Below are 16,938 nucleotides of genomic sequence, written 5' to 3' on the forward strand. Positions count from 1 at the left end.
CTGAAAACTATGGCTTTAATACTGGGAAGTTCAAACTATACCTATAAAAGTCCAACTTCATCTTTACTTCTGGTCTTTTTTTTTTTTAATTTAGATTTGTAAACTCAGTTCCACAGATGAAGAAGACAAATTTTTAGCTAAAACTGCTAGCCTGGGGATTCTACCAAGTTGTCAGAACTGTCCGCTCTTTGTGAGAAAAATGAAAGAAGTGATTTGTCTGAGGTCATACTATAAATCACTGGCAGAGAAGAAATTACAACTTAGAAATTCTAGTATGTATTCAGGTCAACGAACCTGCTCTAGCCATATAAAATGAGAAAGAACCTGACAGTCTTTGAATAAATGTGTCTAGGGTTGTGGGTTCAGAATGAATGGGAACCACTTCAGTCCCCAAAATCTTTTTATTTTAAAAAAGAAAACAATGAGGATACTAACAAGAGAAATCAAATTCTTAACTACATCATTTTCTTTAAAAAAAAAAAAATAATAAAATACAGATAATGGATCAAAGTAAAGCACCTTTTAAATTTACACTAAAAATTTTTGTTCTCTGAAGTCAAAAATATATACATAATTCCTTTTTGATTACTGGCATATTAACTATCTGTGCTGATTTAGTCCCAAACCCCATCCTACTCAGCATCTTGCCACACACTTATTTCTTCTACCACCTACTAACCACGATTTAGAGCACAACTATTTTATTTCTTAATTTTTGAAAACTAAATTTAACAATGACTTTTGGTAAAGCAAACTGAGGATGGTATATATGCTGGCAAAATTTTTTCCAGCTGAAGAAGTTGTCATCTGATTGGTGGCATTGTACATTAGCACACACAACCAGAAATTAATTATATAATCCCTTCCTAATGTCTATGGCTTTTCCAAAACAGCATTTCTAGAAACAAAGCAGCTATTTAGAAGGGATTATTGTTTTTTAAATGTTGACCTTCAGAAGTATTTTAAAATATATGTTTTGTAGAGAAATGACAAAGCAATCAGTATTTTTGATAAATTCTAGATTTAAAAAATACAACACTATAAAACAAGGTATTGCTTTGTTTTAAAAATCAAAGGCACATCCTTAAATTTTACAATCAGATTTTGCGGCACCTTGGCAATACAGAAGAAAATCTTGGCCACTTCTGTTTGATTTATTTCAAAAATGACATCCAGAACCTTTATTAAAAAGTCAGTTGTTCATGGTCCAGATATTGAAGAGAAATGAAAAATAGCTACCTCTCAAAAAGAAGCCAAGAAAATGAAGAATTAAGCTTAAAGTGCGCCCAGTCATTGTGGGCTAGATGAAACTAAACTTAGTAGGATACTGCTTTCTCATTAAAATCTTAACTACGGGCCTCCCCGGAGGCGCAGCGGTTGAGCGCTGGGTTTCGAAGCTGCCCGCAGCCTCTGCAGCCCGGATTCGATCCCCAGCTGCTCCCCGGCCACCAGAGGAGGGTCCCACAGTCCCACATGGCGCGCAGACCTCTCCTGCAGCCGGCTGCTCCCCTCAGCAGTGTACCTCGGTCCTTCTGCCTGCTCTGCTCCCTGCTCTGGCTCTGGTGAATTCTCTCACCCTCCCGCTCTTCTGACTGTACCCAGTGCTTGTATAAATAAATAAATAAAAAATCTTTTTAAAAAATTTTTTAAATAAATAAATAAATAAAAAATCTTAACTACGCCAAAAGTTGCCATTTTTATGACTGTTTTTATTTCATACCAATAATATTATGGAGAAAGTATCCACTAGTATGAATTTCTTACCTGCATCAAATTGCAAACATAAGACACATAAGCTTTTCATCAGGAAAAAAATTAGCTATTTTATGTACTGTGGATAAGTTTACTATGTTACATAGCATGTAAACTCTACATATATTAATTCAATTATCTGAAAATTCCATTTAAACATTCAAGGAAAGGGCCAGAATAAATGAGAAGGGAATTTTATATGAAGACTTAATTTTGAACACCTTCCTCCCCATACCATTCCAAAACACTGTCATTTTTTAATGTGGGAAGTGGGTCAGACTAGTTATTCAGCATGTTTAAGCCACTGTTATAATAAAGGTCAAAGCATTCCAAGTTTTGAAATGGTGAGTTAATTTCTAATTGAAGGAATACATTTCCATTACCACCAGCTAGATCCACCAGAATCTAACTGGAGAACCTGCTGGAGCTAAAGGGGATCTTATAAATTACTTAGTTCAACAACACACAGATGTGTCTCCTGAGACATCGCTAACAGCCTCGCTAATGCTCTGTCTCCAGGGTTAGTCCACATAAGAGTAACCTAGGTGAAGAGTAAAGTGAGGAGTGCCTGCCTACATTTTTTCTCAGGCTAAGCCTGACTTTCAAAATATCAAAGGAGGCAAGCTCTACTCTCTCCTCCCCCCTTCTATACTCGGCACCTTCCCCCTTTCAACAGAATCCATACTGAATGAAGAGTAGCCTACTTCCTAGTTTCTCAAACAGTAGACAGCAGGAAAACGAAGATTTGAAACTGCACATCAGTTAGGATGGCTATTATCAAAACACAGAAATAACATGTACTGGTGAAATGTTGAGAAAGTGGAACCCTGTGCTCTGCTGGTGGGATGTATAATGAATGGTGCCGCTGCCATGGAAAATGGTATGGCAATTCTTAAAAAAATCAAATGCATTAAACAAAAAATTAAACAGATGATCTAGTAACTCCACTTCTGGGTATGTACTCAAAAGAAATGAAAGCAATGACTCAAACAGGGATTTATACACCCATGGTCACAGCAACATTATTCAATACAGCTAAAAAGTGGAAGCAACCCAAATGTCCATCAACAGATGAATGAATAAACAAAATGTGGTCTACTTTATGATGGAATATTATTCAGCCTTTAAAAGGAAATTTTGACATACGCTATACCGCCGATGAGCCCTGAAGACATTTTGCTAAGTGAAATGTCAGTCACAAAAGGACAAATGATGTCTGATCCTTCTTATTTGACATTCATACTATAGTCAAGTTCTGAGACAAAAATAGAGTGGTAGTTGCTAAGGAGGGACGGAGGAATTAGGAATTAGCATTTAATGGTGATGTAAGATAAAAGGTTCTGGAGAGGGATGTTGTGATGGTCACACAACAATGTCAATATACTTACTAGCATTGAATGTACAATTAAAAAGTATTAAATTGGTGAATGTTATGTATTTTTACAATATTTACAATAAAAAAAACCAAAAATAAGATTGGAATGTTAGATTCCAATGAGAGAGCAAGCTTCTCATCACCCTTCTCCAAGCATTTCTCACCTGTCCTTTTCCTCCCTACAGTGCCAACTTTTCCAGTCCAGAAAAATACTACCAAGGAAAAAACATTTCTCTCTTAAGAGTTTCCACTTAATGGTGAATATGGGAACTTTTGCTTAACTACTAATCCTGGAAAACTGTTTCATAATCTTTAAACAATATACTTTCAAGAAAAACTAAACCTAAGGCCAAGAAAGAAACACAAACCATGTCTAAAAGTTATACCTGTATTTCTTTTTCTGAAGCTGCCATATCATAGTTTCAGACAGCTCAGTGGCATAAATTTCTTCGAAATGAGGGCTCATGATTTTTGTGACTTCTCCATCTCCAGCACCTAAATCCAGAAGTCTATGGGTTTTCCAGTCTGGATTAATTTTAAGCAGTCTCTGAAACTGATCGGGTGAAAACACAAACATTGAGCCTCTTCCTAGCAACCTGGAGGAAAAGAGGACAAAAATGTAAGAGTCTATACAAATTAAACACCCCCTCACAAACACAAAATGACTTCAGTGACTCAACATCAACAACATCTTGAACTTACAAGATGTTTGATTACCTGATTACGTAACTAAAGTATATTCTCTTGTAGAATTTCTATGATTAAAAACCAAACTTAAGAATATAAGAAAATAACTCCACATGTCATCATTTGTCTTTAAGGTTGCAAATAATACCCCCAAAAGAGTTAAGAGGAGGAATAAAAGTGGAAAGGAAAAAAGGATGCTAGGAGAAGGGAAGAAGAATATAGAAGCAATTAAAAGAAAAATGTGAAGAATATGTCAAAATAAGAAGTTGAAAGAAGTAACAAAAAACATTTATCATTTATAAAAGATGTCAGGCCCACAGAATCAGATCACAGTACTGGCCCATACCAACAGGCAGAAAAATCAAATAGGAGGGGGGAAAAGCAATTCGGAAACTAAACTTGCGGTCAGAAAAACACAGCTTTTGTATAATAGGTTTTTAAGAGACATTAGAGAAGAGAGGCCCATGATATCAGTGAATTTACATTTAAAAAGACGATTCCAACTTGCAGAGGTTCATGTTATTTTCAAAGAGCCTAAACAGCATTCAAAACAATTAACACTGACTTTGAAAGAAGAGAGTGAGAGGGGTTTGAATTGGAACAGCAGCTACAGATCAGGTCAAGCCTCATGAAGGTATTATCTTAGGAAATAAAACACACTCCTGGGCCTCCCTGGTGGCTTAGGGGTTAAGTCTCAGTGCTATCGCCACTAGGGACTGAGTTTGATCCACAGCCAGGAAGCTACCCATATATGACGCAACAGACCTCTCCTGTCTCACCTGCTGCTCCCTATAGCAGTGCATTTCAGCAAATCTGCCAGTTCTGCTCCCCACTCTCTCTGGTGAATCCTCTCAACACCCACACCTCTGGCCTATACCCCAGTTTTCCTGTGCATAAATAAATAAAAGTTTAAAAAGGAAAAAAACTAAAACGCACTCCTGCTTAGAGCCTGTTTTCCAGGCCTTGAAGCCTGGAAAGTTTGTCAGGGGCAGGGACTTTCAAACTTCCCTTAAACAGCAGAAGCCTTTCTTTAAATGAAATGGAACTCACAGACAAGACGGAACGACCCAGGACGAACTGAGCGTGCCAGCCCAGAGCTGCTGCCAGTCCACTTCTAGGCCTTTCTCTGTAGCCTGAAGCAGCTCCTGAGGCACTTCCTCTTCAGACCCAGGTAAAGTTTGAAAATCAAGGGTGTAGGAAGTGGCAGTGAGACCTGTACTGTACTGCTACTTTCTGGAAATAACCCTAAGGTACAGTATGTTTGTTACAGGGACTGGGAAGATGCCTGCAAGGTGGTGCTCCTGGTAAAACCAGTTTTGGGAAACAATTTAAATTATGAAATTCATACAGCAAACTCCCACTTCCCCTTATCAGATTAAGACCATAGGAGACTCTACCCAAATCTAATCATGTATTTACAGTAAATCACAAAAAAGCTAAAAATGGAGTAGGGGGTGGAGAGACCTCAGAGACTGCTACCTACCCAGAGAAAACACTATTCTGAAAGACAAGGTGATTTAAATCCTCAGTTGTTCGTATCTTCTAGTGGAAAAACAGCCTGCAGAAAGCAATCTGAGAAAAGGGACTGAACTGAAATAGTTTAAATTTTACACAGGAGCCAGCCAGTGCAGGCGAGATTACAGGTGGCGTGGCCTGGGGGATGCACATTTCAGATGCTGGTGCTGACTTTCCACAGGATCAGGTCAGTTGCAAAACAGTCATCTGGCTTAAGGTTTCCCAGTTCTAAAATAGCCCATCACTTTGGAACATGAAAAACCTTATCATGAACACCATGAAGTCTAGAGCCAGCAGTCATCTGAGGTGAGAGCTCATGAAGTCATCTGACTGGTCCACATTCAAAAGCACCAGAGAAGCTTTGTCCTTTCTCCCCAAATCATGAACAACTGAGGCTACACAAAAAGGTTAAAACTGTCAAAAATTCATCTAGGCCAGTGTTCCTCAACTAGGACCAAACAAAATTAAACCTCCTACAATGTGTGTAAGGTGGGGGGCTAGAGGGGTGGGGTCCCACACAATGAGGAATAATCTACTAAAATACCAAGACACTGACCTAGCTCTAAACACAGTTTCCAGCAAACACATACCATGGAGAGGAAGGGCTCTCTAATTTGTTTTTAACTCCCAGGTCATGTTTTTCTTTCTTTTTAAAAAAATATATCACCACCCTAGATTCTCTGGACTCCATCTATGTTCGTTCTAGATTTTGAGTCTACTGAGGAGGTCCACTTCCTTATCAATATCTTCCTGATAAACATTGAAAACAGCTAACATGGCCTTACTTGGCCTTCCCCTTTCCAACATAATGAAATCAGATACGGATCTTTTTAATTCAAGAAGGTTTCACAGTAATTATTTCTATAAGAGACAGCTACTCATGGTGGTAATCCACCACTGCTATAGAGGGAAAGGTATCTATGGGCTCCAAATTAAGCTTTCAGCTGAGAATACAACACATGGCGAGAGATGTTTGTGCTTGCTTTTCTCTTGTGGGGCAAGGGGAGAATGAACTTTAGATTTTAAAAAGGGGGATTTATACACTGTATTGTCTCTCTTTAACTAAAATACACAATTCCGGAGTAAGGAATTTTGTTTTTAAAGATTTATATATTTATTTATACAAGAACCAGGGTACAGGCCAGATGCGCAGGAGGGTGAAAGGATTCATCAGAGACAGAGTGGGAAACAGAACAGGCAGACTGACAAAATACAATGCTGAGGGGAACTGCGGGCGCGACAGGAGAGTTCTGCTGCGCCATGTGGGACCCTCACCGGCCGGCCGAGATTGAACCGGTGCTGCAGAGGCTGCGGACAGCTTCACATTGCAGCACTCAACCGCCTGCGACACCAGGGGAGGCCCCGGAGTAAGGAATTTTAACCAGTGTCCAGTGGAGTAGAAGTAAAGGAAGACATGATTCAGAGTCCAAAATCTCCCCCCACAATATATAAAATGTTGAATGTAAATCGTATCTGAAAAGAGAACGCCTACCTTTAATCATTACCAAAAAGGTACAGGACCTCAAAAAGGATAAGAATCGCTGCTACAGTTACTTGTCTGCTTTCTTATCAAAAAGTAAATGGTATAGAACAGAAATTCAGAACAGCCAATTTTAGAAACAAAGTGTTGGATGGAGTTTTATAAACTCAACTACCAATACAAAAATAACAACTGTCTGCTGAAGCAAACTTCAGGCAATTTCATATAAACAATGAAGAAAATCAAGTAAGAAATCTTGAGAAATGGCTTGTGGTGCCTGAAAACATATTTCAGGACCAGATGATAAACTGGGAATCCAGACATTCAGTACAAGTTGGCGCCCAACCTCCAAGGAAAAAAGTGGGTAACAACCAGCAACTTTTAGTCAACAAGGCTTTTTAAGCACTGAGTCCAGTTGCTTTTCCTTTTGGCTTTCTGGGTTCTCAGGCCTTGAGGTATTCGAGAGTTTGTCCAAGTAAGAATAAAAAATATTCCTGGAGCTTTTTCCATGGATTTACATGAGAGAAACACTCTAGGGACAGAAATCCCATAGCAGGTAACAAAATTCTGGAGCTACTGGCTCTATGAAAGAACAGGGGCAGCACCCTGAGCAAGCCATCATCTCCTGCTGGGCTAATTCATTAGTTACCAGCCAAATAACTTGCTCCTGAAAGCATGCTTAAGGCAAAGTCCATCTATAAGTGCTTGGCCCCAAGTACCTTCCTGTTCTCTACAGCAGGAGACTAGCAGCTCCCAGGGTTAATCTGTTTATTAACCATCTGGTTAAAACGCAGAATCCAGGGGCCTTCTTGGTGGTGCAAGGGGGTAAGCACTGCACTATGAAGCAATCGCAGCCTCTGCAGTTCTATCCCTGGCCGGCCAGGGAGCAACCCACATGGAGAAGCAGACCTCTCCTGTCTGGCCCGCTGCTCCCCTCAGCAGTGTATTTCAGTCAGTCTGCCTAGTCTGTTCCCCACACTGTCTCTGGGAAGTCCTCTCACCCCCTCCCGGCATCTCTGGCCTGTACCCCAGCTCTTGTATGCATAAATAAATAAATCTTCAAAAAAATAAAATAAAATGCAGATTCCAGGACCCCCTCGGTCCCCCCAATCTCTTGACTCAAAATGTGCATTTTATCCATTCCCCCAGGTAATTCCCACACAATTCAAAGTTGGGAAGCTCTGCTCTAAGTAATTCGTATCACAGAAAAATATACTAATGAGGCTATTTACCAAGTCAGGGTGAATCTAAAAGCGTAACTGCAGAAGGCCAGGGCACTGGACCGACTGCCAAGGATTCTGACAGCAGAAGTGGTCAACATCTTGAAAAAAATTTACTTTTCATTTTTTTTAAAACCTAAGGCTAAAGAAAAATGTCCAAGAGTCACTTACCCATTGATAGATGTTCTAGACATGAACAGGCTAAAAACCGATGACACGAAAGAGTGATACAATTGGATAAAGAGCCAGCCCGATTTCTCAATGCTGTTGTTTAAGAAGATCTGTGTTCCTTGATCAAGGTAACTCTGAACAAAGACAGCCTGGAGTGATTCGCATAATTTCTCTCTGTTGCACACATACCACTAAAAAAGAAGAAAAATGAAAATACATAACTGAAGTGTCATTTAGGAAGTCCAAAAATGAAAAAAATAAGACTAATAAATCAAATCTAAGATTTTCAAATATTATAATCTCATGGCACTCTGAGGATAATCATCTCATTCATATATATATATATATATACATATATATATATATATGATCTATAATGTACAAACCACTTCTTCAAACAGTTTCTGTTAATTCCCATTACCCTCAAGGTAGGCAGAGAGAGTGGGGTGAAGGGAGCGCCTTGGGGTCACGCAGCTTAGAGGGGCAGCAGAGACAGCTCCTGGCCCAAGTCTTCTGATTCCTGGCCAGTCAATCACTACATCCTTGTGCCCCTGGATCCAGGAAAGCTACTCTGGTTTCTTATTCACTGACATTCAACACCAGAAGGCAGTAACCAGCATTATTAACCTTGTTTTTAGATTTAAAAAAAAGTCACATATTCAATGAGTTAACTCAAAACAACCAAACAGATCAATGGTAGTATCAGCTGCAGAATTTAATAATCCAGTGACCAGATTAAGCTGCCTTTCTTCTTGTAAGCTATATGGAGACCTTTAGAAATACTGTGTTGTGCTTTTATCAGGTCACATGATATTTTACAGACAGGAGCAAACTGCTAAAGAAAGCTTAAGTTACTTAAGGTCACATAGCAGTCAATGAGACAGCAAAGTAACAACATGCTAAGAACAAGATTTCCAGAATGCACTTTGTAATCTCCCATCATAAATCCCTGCCATCTTCACTTAGGGTTAGTGTATCAGAAGAGGTTGGTTGTAGTGGGCGTCAGCTTTAGAGTCAGCAGCACCATCAAGTCTGTCACTCCTGTGTGAGCTCTCACAAGTCACACAATCTGAGCTTCTGTTCATCCCTCTGTAGACAAGAAATGTCACTGGTATCTATCTATCCTGTGAGGGTCTTGTGAGGATTTAAACAAGATAATGCAGGCAAATCTTCAATACAGTACCAGATACACAGGAGAGGATGTATTAACAACAGAAGAAACTCTTCTTAGATGGCCTGATAAGAATAAGCCAGCAGAGGAGAGCAGTTACTATTAATCCATTATCTGTGAGAAACCACCAAATTTTCCCAAAGAGCAATCTACTGGTCAGAGGTAAATGGCTTCCCCTCTGCCAGTTATGACCATTTACAAGCAGTAGATGTCTTGTAACTGCTTGCACAATTGGTGGACCAATTTTACAATCATCTAAGTTTACTAAATGAAGTTACATGAAGTCTTGGGTAATATTCCTGATGTTAACATTGAGAGAACCACAAACAACCAGTCACATCAAATTTTGAAAGAGTCATCTTTTTACAAACCCTGTCCCCTAAACTGGATAAATTAAATCTTCCCAATTGCTGACAGCTTTGTTGAGTTACCATTTAAACAATATTATCAAAGCTGCTTGGACTTGAAAACTATCTTTATTTGTTCCACTCTGGATGATAAGTTATGAAGCTCTTAGAGTGACTGCCTACACTTTTTTCCCTTAGCCTAAAAATGCTCTGCTTAATCATTAACTAATTCTTAATACTCATTGTGCCTGAAGTTATGCCCCAATGCAGGCCATAAACCATTTTTTATTAAACTCATGACCTCCTGGTGTACATTCTGAACTCTATAGTACTGAGGCCACGCTGACTTTTGTTTATTTTTCTCTCTGAAATAACTAATCAAGATGAAAGTCATCACCTTGGTACTAGGTAATCAGGTACATTCTATTAATGTGGACAAGGAGTCATTCGAGTGAAACAGAGGAGCTAAGAATTCCTTGTAAATGGACAAGGAGAACAATAGACTCTTACTTCCAGAACTAGAAAAGAATTGGCACCAATAACTGCAAATATGGCTTTTAAGTGCCAAAAGGAAAACTCAAGTTTTTAACAGGATTTCTCTCATTTCATTAGTATATTGACACATATGGCTACTAGACCTTCCACAGAAGTCTTTCAGGAAAGAAAGTGCTTACTGAACAGATGGGTTACAGAAAAAAAAAGGAGTAAAACCCTCCTTTTAAAAATAAATGCTGAAATTCATGTTCCTCTTGACCATTTTACATGACACAGATGTCAACTCCATAACAGCATTATTCATAATCAACAAAAAAGCAGACACCCAATGTCCACCAACTGATGACTGGGCGAGCATGACTGATCCATGTAACAGAATCCTGTTCAACCATGAAGAGGAATGAAGCACTGATTCAGTGACTGTAATAGAACAGCGAGGAGCAACCTCCCAGCCAGTGGGTGGTGCTCAATCAACTCAATGGTAGAAGGTGGAGTTTTCCTTCCTGATTCCATGCCCTGATATCCTCAAGGGCTGATAGACAGGAGTCCAGCCAGCCTTCGGCAGTTGAACTGCTGGCACTTTAGCAGTTAAAACCACTGAGGTTTCAGTAGTTAAACTGCTGGCACCTGGGCAGTTAAATGCAGGCGAGGGGTACTGTCCTGGAGAAGCCACCAGCTTGCCTCACACAGCTTCAGCTTGGACCCTATCTTTCTCTCGTCCCCCACCTTCTCCCTTTTCACACTCCCTCTGTGTCTGCTTTTAAGTCATGTCCTGTGAGTGTCTGGCGAGGACCCACCACCTGGGTCATCACTGGGCCCCTGGGTTCATCCCATTTCAGCTTTGTGCCCAAAATGGGGCTGGTCACCCATCGATGACTAGCCCTTCAAAGGGCTCCTGCTTGTGATGGCACCACAATCAGTGCATCGAAATTGCAGGGCACGTCATGACATTTCTATTCCTGACTTAGAGGAGTGTGGGCTTTACTGAGAGTTCTCACTGCAAGTGTTTTGATTCAGGCATGGGATCGACGTGAAGTTTAGGCAATTCTGCTGCTGCTGTTCCTCCGCCCAGCTTAGGTTTCAGGGAATATGATAAAGTCTGGTTTATGGAAACTGACTTTTGTCTTATGGGAGATTCTGTTGGCATATACCTGGGATTTGTTTCCAACTTCCAACACAGGATTTTTGCTTCGGCTGGGAATGTGTGAGTGTTTTCTATAACTGTTTTTTGTTTGAGAGGGGGTGAGTTGTCTACTCTGGGCTGAGAGTCTGCCTGGACGAATTCTGGCCGACTAGAACAAGTTTAGTTGTAAGTCAGTGTCTAGGAAGCCATGGGTTTTTACTGTAACACTACTTGGCCTGTATAGTCACTACTTGGAGGGAAATTGGCCTACCAATGTCTACCAATGCAGGCTATCATGCAACTAGAGAAATTTTGTAAAAGATCAGGTAGAAGGGATGAACTTCCATACATATGTGCCTCTGTGTCCCCTCTATGAATTAGATTATAAAAGCCAGTTGGTCACAATGAGAGGAGCGGCCTTCCCCTCACCCTGACAGCTGCACAGACAAGATACAGGAAGAGGAACCTTGTGTGATCTGTCATGAAAATCTCTCCCCAGAAAACCTGTTAGTTTTGCCTTGTGCTCCTAAGTTCCACTCTCATTAGTGCATCAGATCTTGGATGATAAATCAGGAGACATGCCAGCCTGCCTACAGACTCCACATTTCGCTACCAGAAGAATTTCCTGGTCACCCCAGCAGACAACTGCCCAAGATGTGGTACAGAGAGTGACTATGCAAAAGAAATTCAATTTTCAGATTCCAGAATTTATTTTACTATGAACTGAGTATGAGAAGCTATATGCTCTTCACTATTTTTGCAAAAGAAGCCAGCTAATCTCATCCAAGCTGTAACCACAAAGGAAAAGACAAACATTCAGAATTTGCAACTGAGCTAAAATGGGCTTAAAGAAGATGGAAGGTTTTTTTTTTGTGGGACCCTCGCCGGTGCCCTGGGATCGAACTGGCGCTCAACCGCTGCGCCACCAAGGGAGGCCCAAAACTTTTTTTTTAAGATTTATTTATTTATGCGTACAAGAGCTGGGGTACAGGCCAGAGACACAGGGTGGGTGAGAATATTCACCAGAGACAGAGTGGGGAACAGAACAGGCGGATTGGCTGAAATACACTGCTGAGGGGAGCAGCAGGCAAGACAGGAGCGATCTGCCGCGTCAGGTGGGTAGCTCCCTGGCCAGGTGGGGATCGAACTCATGCTGCAGAGGCTGTGGATTGCTTCATAGTGCGGTGCTTCACCCCTTGTGTCAGCAGGGAGGGCCCAAGAAGATGAACTTTTAAAGTTAACTATATTTGTGCTTATCTTAGTAGGTACTGTCTTCCAATATAAACATGGTAACTGCTAGCATGTACCTTAGCATGTCTTTTTTTCCTGATTACTCCACTTATCCTTAACTTTCCCTCAAAATACACATTTTCATTTTCTGAAATTTCTAAGTAAATAAAGGCAAAAATTAAATAGTAACCAAGCTTCAATTCTGAAAACTATAGCAGACATGGAAACAAAAATATAGGATCAAATAGTACATACAATATCTAAGAATTGTGAGCTGTAACTCCTATCTTTGCTGTCTCACTAGGATTTGTATGTCTCCAAATGAACCACTGCATCCTTTCAAACATGGCGATGGCTTCTTACTCAAGATCTAGCAGAGGGGAGGTAACCAAGCTCAACTGTCAGAGAAATGGTCTGGCTTTCATCAATCTGTCAAGGACCTGAGATATTTAAGAAGATGGCAAAAAAACACTAGTTTTCTCTTTCAGTTCCTATTGCAGGACTAACTTGATCATGAACGCTGGAGCTCCTGAGAGCATGAGGAAGGTCACTGATTCTCGCTGGGTAACTGCTATACTTCTTCCAGAGTCTAAGGGATGTAGGACGACCTCTGAAACTGTTAGGGGGAAAAGGATGTCCCAAAGCAAATTCCATATAGGCTTTGTGGACTCCACCCCCACCCCAGGTCAAAGCCAAAGACACCGGGAACTCCAAATCCCATCACCACCAAAGGGAAGGTGGCTGGGACCTGAGGGTGGGGTTAAGCAGCCAGGTGGATACAAAAGGCAGACACGTGGGCTTTGGGGGCGCTCCATTTTTGGGCTCTCGGCCAGCTCGCAGCGTCCGGCCAGCCTCTGAGAGTGATTTTGGGTTTCCAGGTCGTTGGATCGGGTAGGACGCATTAAAGACTTTATTTCCCTATTTTCTCCCTGAGTTGTACCTTTTCCTTATTTTCTTTTTCTCTTGTAAATAAACCTTTTATTAACCCTTTTGTGTGTGTCTGTAGTAGAGTATTCATAAGTCTCTTTAAAGCGCGCGGGTGAGGACCCACAGCCAGGAGCTGCTCTATAACAAAACCACGAGACCTCTGCTGTCAACTCTCCACTTCCCAGGTTAGGGAACTTGATTTTGACTCTATGGAAAGAACTGAGTTTAGATGTGGGCTTTTAATTTTTTTTAATGTTTGATTTTTGTTAGGTTTCTTTACCAGGTTCTGTTTTTAACTTGTCCCTTGTTTCTTTGCAGACAGTTTTTGCAGGAACATGTGTGGCTCAGGTGAACAACCATCCTATCCACTTCAATGTGAGTAAAACTGCCTTTTCTTCAGGCAGTGGAGAAGAGATTCTAGCCTCAAAAAACTAGGATTCATCCTAGGAAGCAGAGAGAGCTCTGTCTTTGCAAATATGAGGAAAAGTGTGATTTCTTAAGATATTCCATGTAGGTTAAAAAAATAAGGGAGCTGTTGGGCCTCCCCGGTGGCGCAGCGGTTGAGCGCTGGGTTGCGAAGCTGCCCGCAGCCTCTGCAGCACCGGTTCGATCCCCGGCTGCTCCCCGGCCACCAGAGGAGGGTCCCACATGGCGAGCAGACCTCTCCTGCCGCCCGCTGCTCCCCTCAGCAGTGTACTTCGGTCCTTCTGCCTGCTCTGCTCCCCGCTCTGGCTCTGGTGAATTCTCTCACCCTCCCGCGCTTCTGACTGTACCCAGTGCATGTATAAACAAAACAAACAAACAAATAAATAAAAACATGACTCTATTAAAAAAAAAAAATAAGGGAGCTGTGTCATATGTTATATGTTTTCCGCTTTATGTCTGATAATTTTGGCTTCCAGAGAATTAAAAAAAAAAAAAATAGCATGGACAGCACTGAGCTCAGAATAACGATGGGAACTGGTTCAGGTGCCTCCAGGAAACGTGGCCTGGGATAATCTTTGGTTAATGAGAAATAATTTGGAATCTAATGGTTTGGGTTGAAATTATCTTGGAAGTTGTGCTATCCAGTATAATGTGTTTTTTTTTCCTTTTTGCCTTTGTCATTTGTGTTGGGTACATGCTGCACAGAAGAGGCAGCCTCAGGCAAACTGCCTAAGTCTTTAAAAATAGGGTAAAATGGGGGCTGAGAAATTTAAGGTATTTGAAGGTTAAGAGTTCCAATTATGGAACTGAAATAATAAGTTAAGGTTTGGGTAAGGGAAAATATTTACTTTTGGAATGAGAAAATACAAGAAGGGGAAGGCCTAATTCCCTTAGCATTGTGCTGGCAGAGACTAATAGGTTTGGTATTTTAAATTGTCACTGTTGGGTAATTAAATGGCATTTTCTCCAATACTTATGAAAAAAAACTTCCAGAAATCTAAATTTTAAAAAAAGTCTTTTATTTGATCAGAGGAAACTTCATGGAACCTCAGGAGAACTCTTGAGACACCCCATAAAATTTCTCCCTTTCCTTATGGTAAAGACAAAAAAAATTATTTTCATATTTATCTGGTACATTGCACTTAATGGGAAACACTGTAGCTTGAGGGAAATGTTTCACCTTAGCATATATGTGAATATTAATTTTGGTGTTGTGAAAATTGTGTGAAACTTAAGTGTCTGACAGAGTAATATATTGTTTGCCAATTCCAGTTGTTCTGGAACATTTTAAGTTGTGATGCTGAGCAAATTTTCTTGTCAGCTATGTCATTATCAGAGTTTAACATTTACAGAAATTATTTTTGGAGAAATTAACATGAGAAAGACCTTGACAAAATTTAAGCTTCATGCTAATTGATGGAACTCAAAAGAGTTTTCTACATAGGATTGAATGGACTTAATTAGCTTTTGTTTGACATGTGACTGCCTTTTTGTTTGTTTTTTGAGTCAAGGATTTTTTTTTTTCTTTTAACTGACCTGATCTGCAGCAACTTTAAATTGCATTTTGTGAGCAGAACTGAATTATGTATGCATTTTCTCTCCCCTTGATAACATCATAATATGGAAAAATGGCAATAAATATTCTTACTACTCATGGCGATGTGTCTCTCTTTGCATAATTTCAATAGGAATTTTATTGGTTTCTCTTTAAAGAGCATTGGAAATGTGATTACATTCCCTGGGCTTTGAACGGAATGTCACATTTGAGATCTTCTGAAAGTTGAGACTGAGCAAAGAAAAGAGCCTGCCATCTTGCCTGGAGGGTTCCAGAGACCCCCCAGGAGAGTAAGACTGTTGGCAAGCTTGGAAACCCCGAAAAGATGATATCTACCGACAGGCCAGGTGATGTCTGGTGAGACACCATGGCTTCCAAGGCCTGGACAGGCCAAATTTTAAGAGTTCAATCTAACACTCCTTATGGAAAGTTCCAACAAAGCCAACAGAAATTCTACTTGATTATTCTGTCCTATATGTTTATGAAAAAAACAGATCAAACAGATTATAATTAGATTTAGTATAACAAATGCAGTTTGCTGTAGTATTTGATAGAACTGGGATGAAGATGGAGAGAAAATGATTTTAATAATAGCCTCTTAATCATTTTTATGATTTTTTCCCCCTTTTGTCTTGGCTTAACTATTTCGCCACAATGGCTATGCGCGACCATGTCTTGTGATAGACTGCTACTTCCTTTGAATACACGGCAACCCTGGTGAAAACCGAGACCACACCTCAGCTTCCAGCTCTTCTCACCATAGAAATGGTGACAAGAAATTGAAAGTGGGGAAATTATAAGAGGAACAGTAAGGAGCACCCTCCAAGCCAGTCAGTGGTTCTCATAGGCAACTCAATGGTAAAAGGTAATGCTCTACTGACTCCATACTCTGACATCCTGAGGGGTGGGGGGCTGGTGGGTGATAGGAGGCAGAGCCAGCACTTTGGCAATTAAACAGCTGTTACTTTGGCAATTAAACCACTAAGACATTAGCAATTAAACTGCTGGTAAAGAGGGATGTCCAAGGAAAAGTTGCCAGCTTGCCAAGTGTGGCTTTGGCTTGGCACCCAGACTCTGCTCAGTGGATGCTATTAGGGTAAGACAGACTATCATCTGGCCACATGCCAGTCAGTCAATAATTTTTCTTTCTGGGGCCTCCCTGATGGCGCAAGGGTTAAGACGCAACCTATGAAGCTATCCACAGCCATGGCAGCATGAGTTCGATTCCCAGCCAGCCAGGGAGCAACCCACATGGCGCAGCAGACCTCTCCTGATTCGCCCGCTGCTCCCCTCAGTAGTGTATTTCAGTAGATCTGCCTGTTTTGTTTCCCACTCTGTCTCTGGTGAATCCTCTCACCCCTACACCTCTGGCCTGTACCCCAGTTCTTGTATGCATAAATAATCTTTAAAAAAAAAAAAGAATGAATTTTTTGGTATCTAAATTGTGTTTCAGGAAAAGTGTTG

At 40.6% G+C, this 16,938-nt stretch overlaps 1 protein-coding gene across 5 annotated transcripts in view; it reads right to left on the bottom strand.

Moving 5' to 3' along the window:
• The window catches only part of METTL9 (methyltransferase 9, His-X-His N1(pi)-histidine), a gene marked incomplete at both ends in the record, with an annotated part of 47,507 nt that overhangs the window by 21,228 nt on the left and 9,341 nt on the right, over window positions 1–16,938 (bottom strand). For 3 of the 5 annotated variants that reach the window (XM_084250423.1, XM_084250422.1, XM_084250424.1), the window contains 2 exons: window positions 3,514–3,723; window positions 8,201–8,391. The exons of 1 other annotated variant lie outside the window; for it this stretch is intronic. In XM_084250423.1, the coding sequence (XP_084106549.1) occupies window positions 3,514–3,723; window positions 8,201–8,391 (401 nt within the window). The remainder of the gene's footprint in view (window positions 1–3,513; window positions 3,724–8,200; window positions 8,392–16,938) is intronic. One more of the 5 variants, XM_084250425.1, reaches the window with a different exon arrangement.

Source organism: Talpa europaea (genome assembly GCF_964194135.1).
Source record: "Talpa europaea genome assembly, chromosome: 12".
Classification (NCBI taxonomy): domain Eukaryota; kingdom Metazoa; phylum Chordata; class Mammalia; order Eulipotyphla; family Talpidae; genus Talpa; species Talpa europaea.